Genomic DNA, 17,341 nt, shown 5'->3' on the forward strand with positions numbered 1-17,341 from the left:
AACACACGTCTCCCTTTTTTCACTTAAAAGAAGATCGACTTCTTTTTTAATAACATTTTTTCACACCTAACTACTCGAAAGTTATACTATTTTAGATCGTTATTACAATCGTATCAAATTTCCATCAAAAAGGCCATAAAAAGGCCTTTTTGATTATAGTCGTTGTCCCCCTCCGAACTCAATTACGAGCTGCCACTGGGCGTAGCTATGTTTATTGGTTAACTCATGTCAACTCTATACATGTCATTTCAAGTTTAGTGTCTCTTTTTATCAGTATTTTGTACGTGTACCGTCAAATGTCATTCTAAAAGTAAGAACAGGAAACAGGGTACGTCAAGAACAGAGTTTTGTGATGGATTTTTAAAACCTTGTAAAAACATTTTCTCATTAATACATTTTAAATTACACTCATTATTTTTAAATTTTAGACGTAACCAACTAACATCAGCTTAGTCTACAATGGCTTTAGCAATAATTTTGAGAAATTCGACTAGAATTCAAGGTATGTTATTTATTAGGTATAAATAAAACCAGTTTTTATTACATAATTTGATTCCTTTTAGCATCCCCAAATATTTTCAAGACTGCCATCGCTATAAACTCAAGGAAGTCATTCACACAACTTACTACTGGAGCCAATAAAAATTTGAATATTTTACCAAGAATTAATTTGGCTAGCTATGTGAAAAGGAATATGTCTGCTGATCACAGCAAGCTATGGCCAATAGAAAGGGCTGTATCAATTGCCCTTTTGGGAATCACCCCACTAGTTTTTATATCCCCTAATACTGCTCTGAATGACATTTTTGCTATCGCCACTGTAGCTCATTTCCATTGGTAATTATTTTTTTTTATATTAATGAGTTTACCTTTGAATGTTTTAAATATATCTACCATATTATATATTGATCTAACTGTCCACTTGAGAGAAAATCTCTGGATTAGACTCAAGGTGTTATCCATTTGAGATCGTTTCTTATGTTTCTAATATAAAAAGTGGTCATTATTTTAGACTACCTAAATTTACATCTATCTTTACTACCGAACTTTATGCTATTGAAAGAGCTCTAACTTACACGGTTGAACAGAACTTTGGAGACACGGTTATACTATCAGATTCTTTATCTGCTCTTGAGGCAATATCGCAACCAATAACCAAAAAACACAACAGTGAGTTGTTATGCCATATTAAAAAGACAATCGCTCGATTTAAAAATAATAGCAGTGACTTGGTCTTTATCTGGGTAAAAGGGCATGCCGGAATCAAAGAAAATGAGATAGTGGATGAAATGGCAAAGAATTCAGCAACTTTAAATGAAATAGTAGATTTAACAATCTCCAGCGATTATATTCCAGAATTGCATAAAAAATTAAGAAAGAAATGGGAAACTATTTGGCTCAAGTTTATACAAACTTCAAGGAATCCATACACTTACATATACCCACAACTTCCGCAAAAATATCCTACATATATTTGATTATCATGTTACTCGATAATCCCTAAGTCACTTAAGATTAAACCATGGCAATTTTCCTGCACATTTAGCTAAAATAGGAATGCATATCAACTCTCTCTCTGTTCATGTGATAACTACTCTACTGCAGATTTAAATCATATAATCTTTAATTGTAAACTTAATAAACACCACACCATACGAAAGCATTAATTGCTAGACTTCAGGAGCAGAATAAGTTTACCGCTGAATATTTCACACCAATTAAGCTTCAACATCAAAACTATTAATGATATTATCATACAATTTCTTGAAAGATTCTAAAATAAAAATTTAATATGACATCTTCAACTTTCAAATATCTGTGGCAAAAAGTTTATCTAATGCCATCCCCTCTTTGTGAACACACACACACACACACATTTGAGATCGGCATGGGAGACTCATTGGTGACTTTAGTCTTGAGGCCAAGAGAATTCTGTGTTGACTAGAGTCAACACACAGCCCACTGTTACTTCATCATGCATATACATATTTTCGTTCTTCAATCGTGTCAGGCACTAGACTAGTTTTTATACCTAATTGCCTATAAGATTGTGCAAAAACGAAATAGAAGGTAAAGAAAAAAAGAAGTGTTGGATGAGAAAATGGGTAGATCATCGAACTCACTTGGGAGCCTGTTAAGCTCTCGCAGATGAGTTTTGTTTGGAGGATGCAAAGCAATTCAAAAATTTTATTCAAATGTCTGCTATGCAATTTAGACTGCCTTTAGATTTAGTAAAACACCAGAATTAAGAGAATATAGACTTAAATTGTGTCACTTTCTTTGTATTTCATTTTGCGTCATAATTATTAAATTTGATTGAAAACTCATCATACACACTCATTTTCTTCACGGTTCCTGTATAACTTGTGGTTAACATTTACAAGTCAATTTTTACTTTTTCACTAAACACTAACCTGAGACTAATCTCAGCTCTTCTGGCATAGGCAGAAGACTGGAGATTAGATCTCGATATCGTAAATAAGCATGTCCACTTTGACAAGCACTGTCTGGGTGACAAGTCTTGTCTTGGAGAGTTCTCTTCTTAGACCCATATTATACATTTGTGAGTGCAGTCTCGAGACTATTTTGTCTTAAATGATATCTTATTGACGTTATTCTGAACAAACTGTGGCCTCGAATTTACAATGTACACAATAATTATCAAGATATCTATTCCAATCTATCTTTAATATTGTGATGTTAGATAAAATACTTATTTTTTCCAAAATCTGGACATAAATGTTTGTTAGTTTCATAAAAGAGTTTTTTTTTCTCAAATACTTATGAAAAACTAAACTGAATTGAAGTTTTAATGTTCATCTAAAAGAGAAAAATTGAATAGAGCTCTGGAAAATAAAAGTGTATAGTTCTATAATATTTACAATGATACATACCTACTTACAAAAATGTTTTCTAGTTCATCTTCTAGGTATATATTTCCATGTCTTTGTTTTCCATATCCTATGTCTTTCTTCTTGGTGCTGGTACAGTAGACTCACGATTATCCAAGGTATCTGGGACCGTGACTACCTCGGATATGGAAAAACTCGGTTAACACTGAGATTGGTTATGTTGATAGAAAAACACGTAAATAACCATAACTGTGGATATTTTAATCACAAAACTAATAACTTTTACTGTCTATAAAAGATAAAAACATTTATCTTATCAATATTACTGTTTAAAAACATATTTGACTGATTTTTGCGTAAGCTCCATTCCTGTTTTTGAGGCGGCGATGTTGCGCCAAGGTTGAAAGTTGTAACTCACCAGTTATGACTTTTGCCTCGGTTAACCAAGGGGCTCGGATAACCGAGACTCGGATAATCGCGAGTCTACTGTATATAGAATTTTGGTGTAGTGATATGCATTGTCCAGTATTATCACATAATTTGAATTAATATTATTTAATAAAAGCTCTTTTGTCAATTCTTTTAAATAGATCAGCCATCATGTTTTTATGATAGTCAATCAAGGAGTGCTTTATAGGTACTGACTGCAAATAAAAACAATATACTATGTCCCTAGTACAGGTTTGGCCAACAAGTACAGAACCACTTGGCTTAACTTCGGGGTTGGTGCCCAACATTAGTAAAGCAAATATTGTGGGTTTTTCATGTAGATATCAAAGGGCCAATGCAGACTCATCAATTCAACCAATGTATAAACACTTCTTACTTCGCTCAACTCATTGGTCTAACTAGTTGGCCAAACATCTACTGGAGCCCTTAAGTATAAACTCATTTAACCCTTTCATTGCTGGCAAAATATACCTAACGCAGTCTGGGTGCTAACTTGATTTATCCCTGCATTTACATTGTTGGCTTTTGGTCGAGATGGCCATGGAATTACTTCATCTTCAGATGGCATACTAGTAATGGTATGCCATTCTTAGACATAATCAGCATTCAAAGGCTTAAGGTTAGGTTAATTAATCATGTAGAATAATTAAAATTACTTTGCATATAGAATAAGGAGCAGTTAAGCAGCATTTTTTTGTTATTGTCTATCCACTCTAATAACATAAAGTAAAACTGTTAGTTGACAGTTTTAATTCCACGACCAGAAGGGGAGTGAAATTATGTTAAAGTGGCACAAGGGAAACAATTAGATAATAATTTTAGAGATCGAGTGCAATTTGCTGCGATTATTTCATGAATAAAACTGTTCAAAACCAAAATTTTATTGTAATTTATTTATGTAAGTACAAATTAGTACAATTACACACAAAGTTTTTATAAATATTTGATGATTGAAAGTATCACTTTTATAATTTTTAAAACATTAATTGTCATTAATGTCACTGAATGTATTTTTTCGTAGCAACGAAGGGCATCTGACGTAATATACTTAACGACGGGCAATTATCAAAAATTATCGATTTAATTCAGATTTCTGTAGCTTTCTATTGGTCAGAATCTCCTATGAATGAAATAATCAGTAGTAATTGCACAAGAGCTCAAAAATTATCGAATTTTTCCCGAGTGACACTTTGAAATTATGTCAAAGTGTCACGAGGGCAAAAATTCTATATTCATTTTAGAGATCGAGTGCAATTTGTTGCGATTATTTCATGAATAAAACTGTTCAAAACCAAAATTTTATTGTAATTTATTTATGTAAGTACAAATTTGTACAATTAAACACACAGTTGTTATAAATATTTGACGGTTGAAAGTCATCACTTTAATAATTTTTAAAACATTAATAATAATTGTCATTAATGTCACTGAATGTATTTTTCGTAGCAACGAAGGGCATCTGACGTAATAAACTTGACGATGGGATATTATCAAAAATTACCGCTTTAATTAATGAAATAATCGGGTATAATATCACAGGAGAGTGAGAATAAATTGACAATAATGCGACAGTGTTTCGAAAATTTGTTGTCTGGCAATAGACACGAGAGTCCGCAGGGCTCGAGTGGCTATTGCCCAATGACAACAAATTTGAGAAAAATGTTTGGTTGAGTACTCAACCAAACTTAAATGGAATCATCTGATATTTTTACACATACACGTCTAGTTCTGCGCTACTGCATTCAAACTATTCCCTCAAGTTCATAAGCCAGGATATTCTTCTTCTTCTTCTCACATTTCGCTTTCCTCGAATTTTCTCTTGAATAATAAGTTGTAATAATGAGTATTTTTATCCTCTCATCACATGTACTATTTACTCAGTTTTTGTCTTTTGAAATTAATAATATTTCCACTCCATCTATCAACATTCGAAAAATATCTCGAATAAAAGTTTCTTATTTTTATGTAAGGAATGCAAATCTGCAAAAAATGGGGTTCACATTCAAGATTTTAAAGTTACCTACACCCCACCTACAACTACGAGGTATACCACAGATATAAACATATATTTGGTGGAAAAGACATAGTATCTCTTATAAGAATAGGACGACTAAGATATGCAGGACATCTAGCAAGATCACAGCATAACAACCCTCCTAGAAGAATCCTTATGTCACAACCTGTGGGAAGTAGAAATAGGGGTAGGCCAAAACTTAGATGGAAAGATGGTGTAGATGAGGATGGGAAAAAAATAGGCGCGGCAAACTGGCAACGGTTGGCAATGGATAGGACTGACGGCGTAATAGACTTGGGAAGGTCGAGGCTCTTTCATAGGGCTGTAGTACCATTGATGATGATGACACCCCACCTATAGGGAGTGCAGGGATGGTTGTTTTTGGTGTCATTCGATAGATTTTTGAAAAATATTGAACAAATGTTTTTCAGTTTTTCGATCCAATGTTTATTTCACGAAATATTCGACCTTCCCGCTACTTTTGGGACACCCTGTATAATAATGTTTTAATTTTTTAGGGGATTGGAAGCTTGTGTGGTGGATTATGTAAGACCAATCGTCGTTGGACCCGTTCTACCAAAAGTGACTCTTGCTTTGTTGTACTTTCTTTCAATTTCCACTTTAGGAGGACTTTTGTATTATAATCACCACTCCGCCGGTATTGGTAACGCTGTTAGAGATTTCTGGAAGATTAAGAAATAAAGAATAAATGCAATGCACCTTTTTTGTTAACTTTATATTTAATGTATATTACAGTATTTAATAATAAATAATATATAAAGTTTCTTTTTAAAATCTGGTTAATTAATTTAACAGTAAAAATTATTGTATTAACAATTTTTTTTATTTGGCTTAATGTCTCGACAACTAACGGCCATTTGCATGGTACAGTTGATTTCACAATCAAATACCTAGTGTAGTATGTGGTTATGTGTGTTAAGTAAATGTCTTGTTACTTTGAAAAGTCGACTTCATTGTCTTTATAAAGAGACGCTACTTGTATCGGAACGTCTGCGGTCCTTCCGGTGACTACCGATCTCACAGGATAGAAACTATTTGAAAAAGATCCTAACCAGCTGAGATTCGAACTCACGCCCCTTGAATCCAAAGGTAGGCTATCTTATCACTAAACTACAGATGGGGAAACAATTATTAATAACACGAAAAAAGACGTAACAGTATTGGGCATAAAATCTTACAAATGAAATTCTAAAATTACATCATTAAAAGGAATATAATAAATATTGTTCAGCCATTTTTTTGCTAAAACTTAAAACAATCGAGCAACTGTGCGGATAACATAAACCGCTCAAATAGCACACAAACAACAATAAGACAGAAGACAATATCTAGTGATAATCTAAATTTCAATAAGCGATGCAAAGCAGGTAAACAACGATTTTAGTTGTTAAAGATGTTCAAAATATATCTGCTTGTTCCATAGTAACAGTAGGTATATTATTAAAATCACTTATCACTCTTTCTATTTTCTTGATTATTAGTGTTTATTGTATAGTATATAAATTATTGTAATCACTGAATACATAGTGAAAAAATAATGCTTTTAATTAAATTAATGAGTAATTTACGCGATAATGCAAGTAACTATTATCCAAAAATTGAACGAAATAGCCATTTCTATGTTGCTGATGACGATATCGCTGTCAACTAATGTTTACATATCCTGCATAGCTTATGTGAGTAAACTGTAGGTACGATACTGAACCATATATGAAGTGAAAAATTATACTAAGCAAGACCAGAGCAAACAAAATCTAAACAATTGAAGAAGATAAAACGACCAAGGCGGTTATGGCGACCAGAGGAACACGAGAAAGTGGAAATCTCTTAGGTACAAGAAGAGTAACTAAATAACACACAAATGCAACAGGTAATCACTATAATTCCCTTATTACCACAACAAAACTATCTGAAAGATGAAAATGATACCTTTTAAGGAAGCTACGAATAAACAATACCAAATTGAAAATGCCAAAAATTGAAGAAGAAATATCAAATTTTATGCAAACGATATCAGAGCCGAAAGCAAAATTACCAGTGGCCCAAAAATTAAAGTTACGATGAATGTAGCCACTAGCGAAGCAAAGGAAGATAACATCGGCACTGGAAAACGAAGATGACATTCCAAAATCCAACTATACAAGAGGGTGGAGAACTTGAAAAAATATCACACCCTCCCAAAGTATGCTCATTATGTCAATGATTAGCTAACTCATCATCTTTCGTTTTTGATGTAGAATTCGTTTTTTGGTAGGAATGTTTTCGTCCTCATATTTTTTCGCGGCAAAATCTATATTGCTTCATCTATAATATGACCATGTTTTTCTTCAATATAGGTAAATTAAAGTCCTATTTTGGTCGATTATTGATCAACGGTTATGCCTTTACTTTGCAATTAAATCTGACAAAAATTTCTCTTAGTACTTCATTCCAAAAGAAAAGATAACAAAGAAATGTGAAATTACACACAGCGGGCATAAGGTTGGGTGCAGCACCTCTGGTGTAATAGGCATATAACACAACAGATAAATGAGCCTATTAGGTGGAAAGTCTTTCTAATCGACGGGGTTTATCCAATGACGTTGGGTTTATCAATCACGTCATTTTCCCACTGTCGCCGATTGGATGAACTACTCTGATTAGAATAAGAGGAGTCTTATTCTTCCCAGTCGTAAGCCTTCCCACCTATCAGGCTTATTTATCTCTGTCGCAATCGTCACCCATTTAAGATAGCAGCGCGCAGTCTATAGGGCTTTTCATTCACAGTCATTTGTTTCGAGCTTCTGTCATGTGTCACATAATATTAATATATCCACGTCGTACGTTATTGGTATATACCAATGATACAAACCATATACAAACTAAAGACGTATGACGTAGATATATTAAATGTTATGTGACACATGACAGAAGCTCGAAACAAATGACAATCGATGAAAAGCCCTATTATATGTCTATGTCTGGTCATAGCCACCTTTACTTAACAAGCCATGAAGTTGAAATTTGGCAACATCTATTGGTAGACCGATTAATTCTGACAGTTCTCATTTGTTTTTAAATAATTTTCACTGTATTTACAGAGAAACTGAAATATTTTACAATATTTCGTGCTCCAAATTATAAAGAACATTAAAAGGTATGTTATTAAGATGATTTTAGTTCAATATAATATATTTTTATATAAACTTGCGTGCATATAGAAATCCGTCCACTTAAAAATTTTGTCATTTTTAATGCCTTATATTTCCTAAACCTGTTGGCAGATTTAAGTGATTATTTTAATATGTTATAGCCTAATTCTTTTACAATACCGCTGTAATAATATTGTTGCTAACCAGTTAAATTTTTATGGTGTACAGGGCATTTATAAAATACTGAAATTAAAACCCAACTAGACTCCGGTTTTCTTAACATTCTGTTTTTTTTGATTAATTCGCTTATGTTTAACAACTAGATTTGTTCTTTATCAATTCAGGGTGTTTCTAAATAAGTGCGGCAAACTTTAAGTGGAAAGAAATAAAATGCAAAATTTTGACGCCTGTATTTTAAATGTAATCATTTTTTTCGAATCCTGAGAAAACTAATAAGTATTTTTGAAAAATTTAAACGCAGAATGAAAGATTACTTTATTACCGAGGGCCAAAAGTCCCTTAGAATGAATAAAAAGTTTTTTTAATGACATATTTGAAACTAAAAATCACACTAAATTTTCTTAGTTTTTCACCCCTGTAACTTATTAAAATAAACGTAGAAGTTTTCAGGGACTTTCAGCCCTCGGTCCTAACGTAATCTTTCATTCTGCGTTTAAATTTTTGAAAAATACTTATTAGTTTTCTTAGGATTCGAAAAAAATGAATCCCGTTTATATTCTTGTTATTGGTTTTTTTTTGTATAATAAACGTTACTTACAAGGAATTACTTTTAATATTATTTTGTACAAACTTCTAATTAATAATATTTTCTTGTTCGACTCAAAAAATACAATAAATTTTACCAGAATTTGTACTTTAAAATCGTAGTTTCGAAAGCGGTAGTCCGAAAGTCAGACTACCGACGTCATCAATTGCGACGTTGCCTTTTTCTCTTCATGGCTTGTAAAGTAAAAGTGGCTATGGTCTGGTGCATAAATTTTTTTGTTGATGACATATATAATTCCTGAATTTCACTATGGCAAATGAAATATTCTGCCAATATTTTAACTGCAGCATGGGAGCACTAGAATGCGTTGTGGAAAGTAGTTCAGCAGATGCTTTGCTGTGTTTAATAAGTACTTCCCAGCAGCTAGTGGAAGCAGAAAAAAATGTAAAATTGCCTCTACAGTTCCAAAAAATGTTATTTTGTGCAAAAGAGTGCTGACCACATAAATAAATGATCAATATATCCAACTTCAATGGCCTTTTTGTTTTTTGCTTTAATAATGGCTTGTATGCCTCCATGTACGCCGCTCATAACAACTGTATTATCGTACCTATCCCTGTGAACGGCACGTGACGGCACTTCATAACGTGGGCTTGGTGCAACAACTCACTAAGTCAAAATTTACATGTTTTAGGGCCGTTTGCACCGACTATATTACGGCTAGCTTACGATTAAGGCCCGCTTAAAGTAGATACATATTTTCGGGGAGAGATTAAATATCCAGCACGCAACCGCACTGTTGCCAGATTTACTTCTTTTCTTTTAGCGGGAATTTTAAAATATCTAATGTCAGTTGGTTTAAAATTTGACAGTTGTATTTTTTTGATTCCGAATCTTAACCTTACTTTACAGGTGATTTGATTATGTACAAAGTAAATAAATTGAACCAAGTAATGTACTAAAATATGCTATGTTATAATTTAAAACTCGTTATGTTAGTCTTTTGAAAAGAATTAAACTCAAAAGAGATATACTTGTTTACAGTGCAAATTAATGGCAATAATAGGGATTTACGATTTAATTTGCAGGAAAAACATGGGCAACCTACCCAGTTGGTAAAATTTGTAGGTATGGAACAACTTCCACATTATTATTAATTTTTTTGGGTATTAAGGTTGATATTGATATCAAAGGTAGTTTTATGTAGGTAGATACTAGATAAATGTAAGCTATAAGTAGTATAACCAATGAATATAGACTGGTATAACTTCCCATGTAATCACCTGTTCTGTTTTTGTAGATTTTACTGTGTGGATGTCACAGAAAGAGAAACAAAATAATATTCAGTCACAGGAGTACAAGAACATGAAACATCTTATTATGTATGTATGCCATTCTCAAACAATTATTGTACAAAACAAGATAGAGAAGAGCTTTAAAATCCCAAGGATCCTGCAAAAAGAAAAGTGAAAATGTTGTCTCAATTAATGTAGTATAGATAGACATTTTTCTTTATTTTAGTATTAAATAATTATTTATAATATTAATAGGTATTAGTTTTAATAGTATTAATATGTATTGTATGAATAATTCCCATCATATAACTTCTGGCTAAAGTTACAAAATAAATAAGAATGAAAAAACATTTAAGTGGTGTAGCACCTTTACTTTACCTGGGGACGAGGTGAGTTATTAGGTAAATTCTATTTTCTTACATAATATAGGTACATATATAATATACTTAAAAATGAATGGTGGTATTATTGTGGTTTATATTGAAAGCCAAAGCAAGTAAGAATAAGAAGATATAGGTAGCAGTATAAGAAGACGTGGCTACAGGCGAAGCGTGTTCATGAATGTGTTAATAATAATAATTTTATATCTATTTTGTTAATACATTTTACTATTAAAAACAATTATTAAAATATGCCAAAAACGCCCACAAAGTGGCTTTAAGTTTTAATACACAGTATGTGGACTTCAACTAGGAAGATTATGTTAAGTATGAGCAGAATAAAGGTTAACAATTTTGATGTTAATGTTTTATTGTCATAGGTTGTCTTTTTTTATTATATTTAATGCATCTTTCTTCTTTACCCAGTGCTTCCATAGTTTACCTTTTCTTAACTTTTTTAAAATTCAGTAATCCATGTATTTCAAATCATCTAACTGACCAGCAAACAGAGTAACATCTAAATGAGGTGTTTTTTTAGTCTTAATTGATCGGTGACATAAACATGACCGAAATGTCAGGTTTAATAACCAATTTGCCATCAATTGGGCTTTTCATCGATTGTACTTGTTTCGGGCTTCTGTCACATTTCGTATAATCTGTGTATATTAATATTATACACGGATTATATGAAATCTGACAGAAGCCGAAACAAATGACTGTTGATGAAAAACCCTATACATCACATGGAACTTGAATGACATTAAATTGAGCAATTTTATATTTAACGTTTTATTGTGGTAATTTTGTGACATAAGACATAATAAATGACGTCTTTAGGCTGACATTTTGACCATAGAAAGACGTCTTTATGACGTGGATTTGTCATATTCAATTGACGTCTGTATTACCTCAAGCTAGTTTTTGGGTGTACACAACTAAACAACAGTTTTTTGACTGATAGGTTTATTTCATTAAATCAAAACTTAAATGAATATAATTAAAATAAGATAAGAATAACAAATATGATTTGCTACATACAAATGTGTTAGGGTTAAAAAATACATAAAACATGACATTACACACTTTGACCTAAATCTAAACTAAAAAGTTATTATTGTTATAATCGGAATTAAAAAATATAGTAACAAAATTTATGAACAGGTTTAAGACCATTTAATAAAGTAATTCCTAGCTATAAAAATAGTTTTTACTTATGTATAATAATAAATATTATATTAATAAATGTAGTAGTTTTTACTTAATATGTCATACCTATACAAAAAAGAGGCAATTAAATTCTTATAAATATATTTCCGAAAACATTTGTTTGCTGTGCTGCATATGGTTAATTTATTAATTTTCATTATAAAAATAAAATAAGTACATAATTAAGATATTTAATACAAACAAGACAGTTCGAGAATTAATTACTAGACTAGATTACCTAGAGAACGAGAAGAGAAATATGATAATGTGATTGTAACAGGTTTGGATATAGACGTTGAGGAACCGGGAGTGTTAAAATTGGCTATGGGAAAAATGATAAACTTTACAGATACAAGTAGAGATTAAATCAGCTCTTAAGATAGAAGAGAGAACATGTCTGCTGCATTTCGTGTACTAATCAAATACTAGTACATATCTAAAAATATTCAAACTGATTGTTGTGCAGTAACATTTATTATTTTAAAACACATTATGGGCATATTCAAAAATGTAAGTAAAATATTTGCATATACACAATATAATTTAAAACAAAAATGTTACCACTAGTCCATTTTTTAAATATTATTGAGAGCTGATTTACTTACAAGACAAGATAACACGAACATTAAACACTCCTATGACATTGATTTGAAAGATGGATGTAGGCGCAACCAGTGTTCATTTATGGGTAATTGAATGCTTACAGACTGGGTCATGTCCAATATTATTTTACAACCAACAGGGCATACTAATTGATAATCATCCCGAATTTAACAATAATGATTTTTGTCTTAAGTATTTCCATGAATGCTGTGCAAAAGGAAATATTAATTAAGTTTGGTAAATCGCAATTTATGGAACTCATGGGCTCATTTCCTATCACTTTGAACTTATGACAGTATGAATTTCCCATTGTTTTCTTATGTTCAAATAGAAAAGATACTTTTATTTACCCACTTTTTTTGAAAAAATACATGAGCGTTCTGGTATTATATAGTCAAATATTTTCATGTCAGACATAACACTTTTTACAATGCCTGAACGTAATGTTTTCTGTTCCTACTAGACTGTTATGTCCCTGGTACATAGAGAGGGCATGGCAAGTAAATCTTAATGAAATTTCTGATGAATGATGCAGATACATACAACTTTGGTAAGTATTTCCAGCAGAACTAGTGCAATAACTTCCAACAATGGGACTATTGTTATAGGAAGGGTTATGGAATTAATACCAATAATATGGCCATTGAAACATCAGTTGTTATTGTTTATTTAAGAAATAAAACTGTCGAAAGAATTATAAAGCTTAAAAAAGGTAAACCTGTTGAAAGCTCTATAATGTCTAGATATCGAACTGTATTAGCTTGCTATTTTACAAGATAATGTGTATATACTAAAAGAAAAAACTGAATACCTCATTGAAACACAAAAAAAACTTGCTGCTCCATTAAATGCACTTTCTGCAATATATGTATACATTCATTTAGTTGGGCCTGTATAGATTATTCAATAAAAAATACCATATCTAAACACATTCATTATGTAGCAATACTACAGATCGCATTCAACCTGAAGACTTTTCATTTTCTAAAAATTAAATGGTGTCCGGTGATGTTGAACAGCTTTTTTATTATATCTCTACTATGTACTCCTGTGACTGCAGTACAGAACATTATTTTGTTTCTCTTCCTGTGCCATCCAGACAGTAAAATCTACAAAAACATAACAGGTGATTATATGGGAAGTTATACTACTTTTAGCTTACTTGTATCTAGTATCTACCTACATAAAACTACCTTTGATATCAACCTTAATACTTAAAAAATAAATAATAATGCGGAGGTTACCCATACTTACCTAAAGAGTTTTTGAATTGCAATTTTACCAACTGGGTAGGTTGCCCATGTTTTTCCTGCAAATGAAATCCTAAATCCCTCTTGCCATTAAAAAATCATTTGCACTGTAAACAAGTGTAGTTTTTTGAGCTTCATTTTTGTTAAAAGACTAACATAAATTATTTAGAGTTTTAAATAATAACAGTATATACAAACAAGACTTGTTTCAATTTATTTACATACACATAATCACCTGTAAAAGTAAGGTTAAGATTCGGATTCGAGAAAACACAACTGTCAAATTTTAAACTTCCCGCTAAAGATGTAAATCTGGCAACAGTGCGGTTGCGTGCTGGATATTTAATCTCTCCCCATATTTTCGTTGCATACCTAGTATGTCAAACTCGATTTAAACCTCACTTAATTTAAGTTTTTTTAAGCCGCCGAATTTGACGGCTTAAATTAAGTGAGGTTTAAATCGAGTTTGACATACTATGCAACGAAAATATTTACTTTTAAGCGGGCCTTAATCTTAAGCTAGCCTTAATATGGTCGGTGCAAACGGCCCTTATGCCCGGTTGCACCAACAGATCTTAAGCTTAAGTCGAGAATATCATGAGAATTAATATAATATAATTATAATACACTCTGGACCAAAATTAACCGACCACCTTAAAAATAGGTCATTTTTGATGTCTTATATCTCCTAAACCTGTTGTCCGATTTAAGTGATTTTTATAATGTGTTACAGCCTTATTCTTTAGCAATATAGCTGTAACAATGTTGTTGCTAAACAGGTAAATTTTCATTGTATACCGGCTGTACGAATCAAACTGTGTTTTTTTCTTGAAGTTTGCATCACCCTGTGGAATATTCTAGCATTTGTAGAATACTGAGATTAAATCCTAACTGTAGCCTCATGCTTTCTCAACATTTTGTTTTTTGACTGATTCGCTTATGTTGGATAATAAAAAAGTTAGGTGCTTCAACACCTAGACATGTGTTTTATCAATACAGGGTGTTTTTAAAAAATTTTGGCAAAATTTAAGGGGTAATTCTGCATGAAAAAATAATGACAGTTTGCTTTATAAACTTATGTCCGCAAATGCTTCGTTTCTGAGATAGGGGGTGTTAAAAATTTTCTGACAAACTGACGATTTATTTATTGTTTTAAAACCGGTTGAGATATGCAAATACAATTTGGTGAGTATTATGACGTAGTTATTGCATATTTTTTGACATACAATTAAGAATGTAATATTTCACCATTGGCGCGCATACGGGTAATATGAGCCATCATAATACCCGTATGCGCGCCAATGGTGAATATTAAATGCTTAATTGTATGCCAAAAAATGTGCAATAACTTCGTCTTAAAACCCACCAAATTTCATGTGCATATCTTAACCGGTTTTAAAGTAATAAATAAACTCACCGACAAAATTAACCGCCCACATTTCTGTTAATTTGCAGAAATTTTTAACCTTGGACCACATTTTATGAAGGATACGGTGAAAACTACCTCCGCGGAAGAGAAAAAATAATCTTTTTGAAAAAAAGTTGATTGTTACAGCAAAAATCTAATGAATAAAATCTCAGAAGAAAATTCAAATTAACAATATTTTGGAAATCAAAGTCTAATTGAAAAAAAAATTGGGTATTAATAATGGGTGTTGCCGCCTCTAGCCCTTAGGACTTCTTGGAGCCGGTTTGGCAATCCATTCATGATATCCTGGATATCAGATTGGGGGATATTGTGCCACTCCTCTACCGCAGCTGTCTTCAGCTCTTCAAATGATGCAGGGGCTGGTACTCTCGCTCTTACCCGTCTTTTAAGGTTGTCCCAGATATGCTCAATTGGGTTACGATCGGGAATGTGCGCTGGCCGTGGTAGAACTTGAATCCCGACCTCATTAAGGTACTCACGGGTAGATATTGCTGCATGGCAACGTGCATTGTCATGCAGTAGTCTGAAGTTATCACCAATGAATGGTGCAAAAGGCATAACATGGTCTTGGAGAACTTCTTGCACGTATACTTGGGCATTCACACTGCCTCTACCGAACACAACAAGATCAGTACGCGCTTCGTAAGAAATACCTCCCCAAATCATTATTGACCCTCCTCGGTAAGCCACTGTTTCGGTTAGAAGCGCATGGAGCAAACCTTTCATTTTGACGCCTATAGACACGTTGGCGTCCATCTGGACCTGTTAGGGTTATTCTGCTCTCATCAGAGGTATATGCTTCCATTCTGCCAGAGTCCAGTTAGGTAGCATATTCTCGCGCAAAGTTAGCATATTCTCTCCCTACGGTGTTGTGGGAGCAGTAGTGGTGCGCAAGCTGGACGGAAAGCCCCAAGTTTATTTCGGACAGTCTTCTTCTAATCGTTTGTCTACTCACACTAACGTTTTTCACCTCAAGAAGAGACCTATGAGCTTCAGAAACGGTGCAAAAGCGATTTCTCAATACTTTGGCGACAATGAAGCGGTCATCTCGAAATGAAGTGCATCGTTGTCGGCCTTGACCTGGCTGACCTGGTCTGCTGTTGTATGATCCTGTCTCCCGAAATCGTCTAATGGCATCTTGTACCGTAGTTCTGGGTACATCGAGTGTACGAGCGATATGACGTTGACTGTAACCAGCATCAACTAAAGCCAGTGTCCTAACGAACGAGTGGCATTTTTCAAACAATAAAACAGCACTAAAATTTCAACTTAAACAATATTCGCTAACAATGATATAAAATTACAGGGATTGTTTAAGAATTGTTGTTAACACGGAAACAGATTTTGCAACAATGTCATACAACGACTGTATGTCAAAAATCCTTTGATGACACAAATTTAGGAAACAAAATGTCACAGGAAATGTAAACAAAACAATAATAAAGGTGGTGGGGTTAATTTTGCTGGTGAGTTAAATCGTCTGTATTGATGAAAAACATGGCTAGTTGTTAAACTACCTAACTTTTTTATTAGCCAACATAAGCGAATGAATAAAAAAACAGAATGTTGAAAAAACATGAGGCTACAGTTAGGTTTTAATTTCAATATTTTATAAATGCTAGAATATTCCACAGGGTGATGCAAACTTTAAGCAAAAAACACAGTTTAATTCGTGCACCCGGTATACAATGAAAATTTACCTGTTTAGCAACAATATTATTATAACGCTATTTTCAAGGAATAAGGCTATATCATACTAAAAAAATCACTTAAATCGGACAACAGGTTTACGAGATATATAAGACATCAAAAATGACCCATTTTTAAGGTGGCCGGTTAATTTTGGTCCAGAGTGTATATTACAATAAGAATACCATAATATAAAAATAGATATAATTGATAATAAGGTAAGAATCTAAAATTATGGTGCAACGTAAGTGATACTCAAGGAGGCCATATCTATAAGTAGAGCTTAGCTAAGCT

General features: G+C 32.7%; 1 protein-coding gene and 1 long non-coding RNA gene across 3 annotated transcripts; both read left to right on the plus strand.

The window, feature by feature from the left end:
- The first annotated feature begins 185 nt into the window (after positions 1-185).
- LOC126880419 (succinate dehydrogenase [ubiquinone] cytochrome b small subunit, mitochondrial) lies at positions 186-6,111 on the plus strand. Of its 2 annotated transcripts, none has more exons than XM_050644267.1 (4): positions 186-370; positions 429-502; positions 564-837; positions 5,835-6,111. In XM_050644267.1, the coding sequence occupies exons 2-4, from the start codon at positions 460-462 to the stop codon at positions 6,016-6,018; spliced, it is 501 nt and encodes a 166-aa protein (XP_050500224.1). In that variant the 5' UTR covers positions 186-370; positions 429-459; the 3' UTR covers positions 6,019-6,111. The 2 variants fall into 2 exon arrangements, with proteins under 2 accessions (XP_050500224.1, XP_050500225.1); XM_050644268.1 differs by having other exon boundaries at positions 310-328.
- Positions 6,112-9,948: 3,837 nt separating this feature from the next.
- Positions 9,949-10,845, plus strand: LOC126880420 (uncharacterized). Its single transcript, XR_007696585.1, has 2 exons — positions 9,949-10,323; positions 10,496-10,845. It is a non-coding gene; the product is annotated as an uncharacterized LOC126880420 (long non-coding RNA).
- Positions 10,846-17,341: the final 6,496 nt, after the last annotated feature.

Source organism: Diabrotica virgifera, chromosome 2, assembly GCF_917563875.1.
Source record: "Diabrotica virgifera virgifera chromosome 2, PGI_DIABVI_V3a".
In the NCBI taxonomy this organism is placed as follows: domain Eukaryota; kingdom Metazoa; phylum Arthropoda; class Insecta; order Coleoptera; family Chrysomelidae; genus Diabrotica; species Diabrotica virgifera.

Coding starts and splice junctions, on each gene's coding strand:
- LOC126880419 (XM_050644267.1), top strand. CDS start 460: ATGGCTTTAGCAATAATTTTGAGAAATTCGACTAGAATTCAAG. Junction 503..563: donor AAATTCGACTAGAATTCAAG/GTATGTTATTTA, acceptor GATTCCTTTTAG/CATCCCCAAATATTTTCAAG. Junction 838..5,834: donor ACTGTAGCTCATTTCCATTG/GTAATTATTTTT, acceptor TTAATTTTTTAG/GGGATTGGAAGCTTGTGTGG.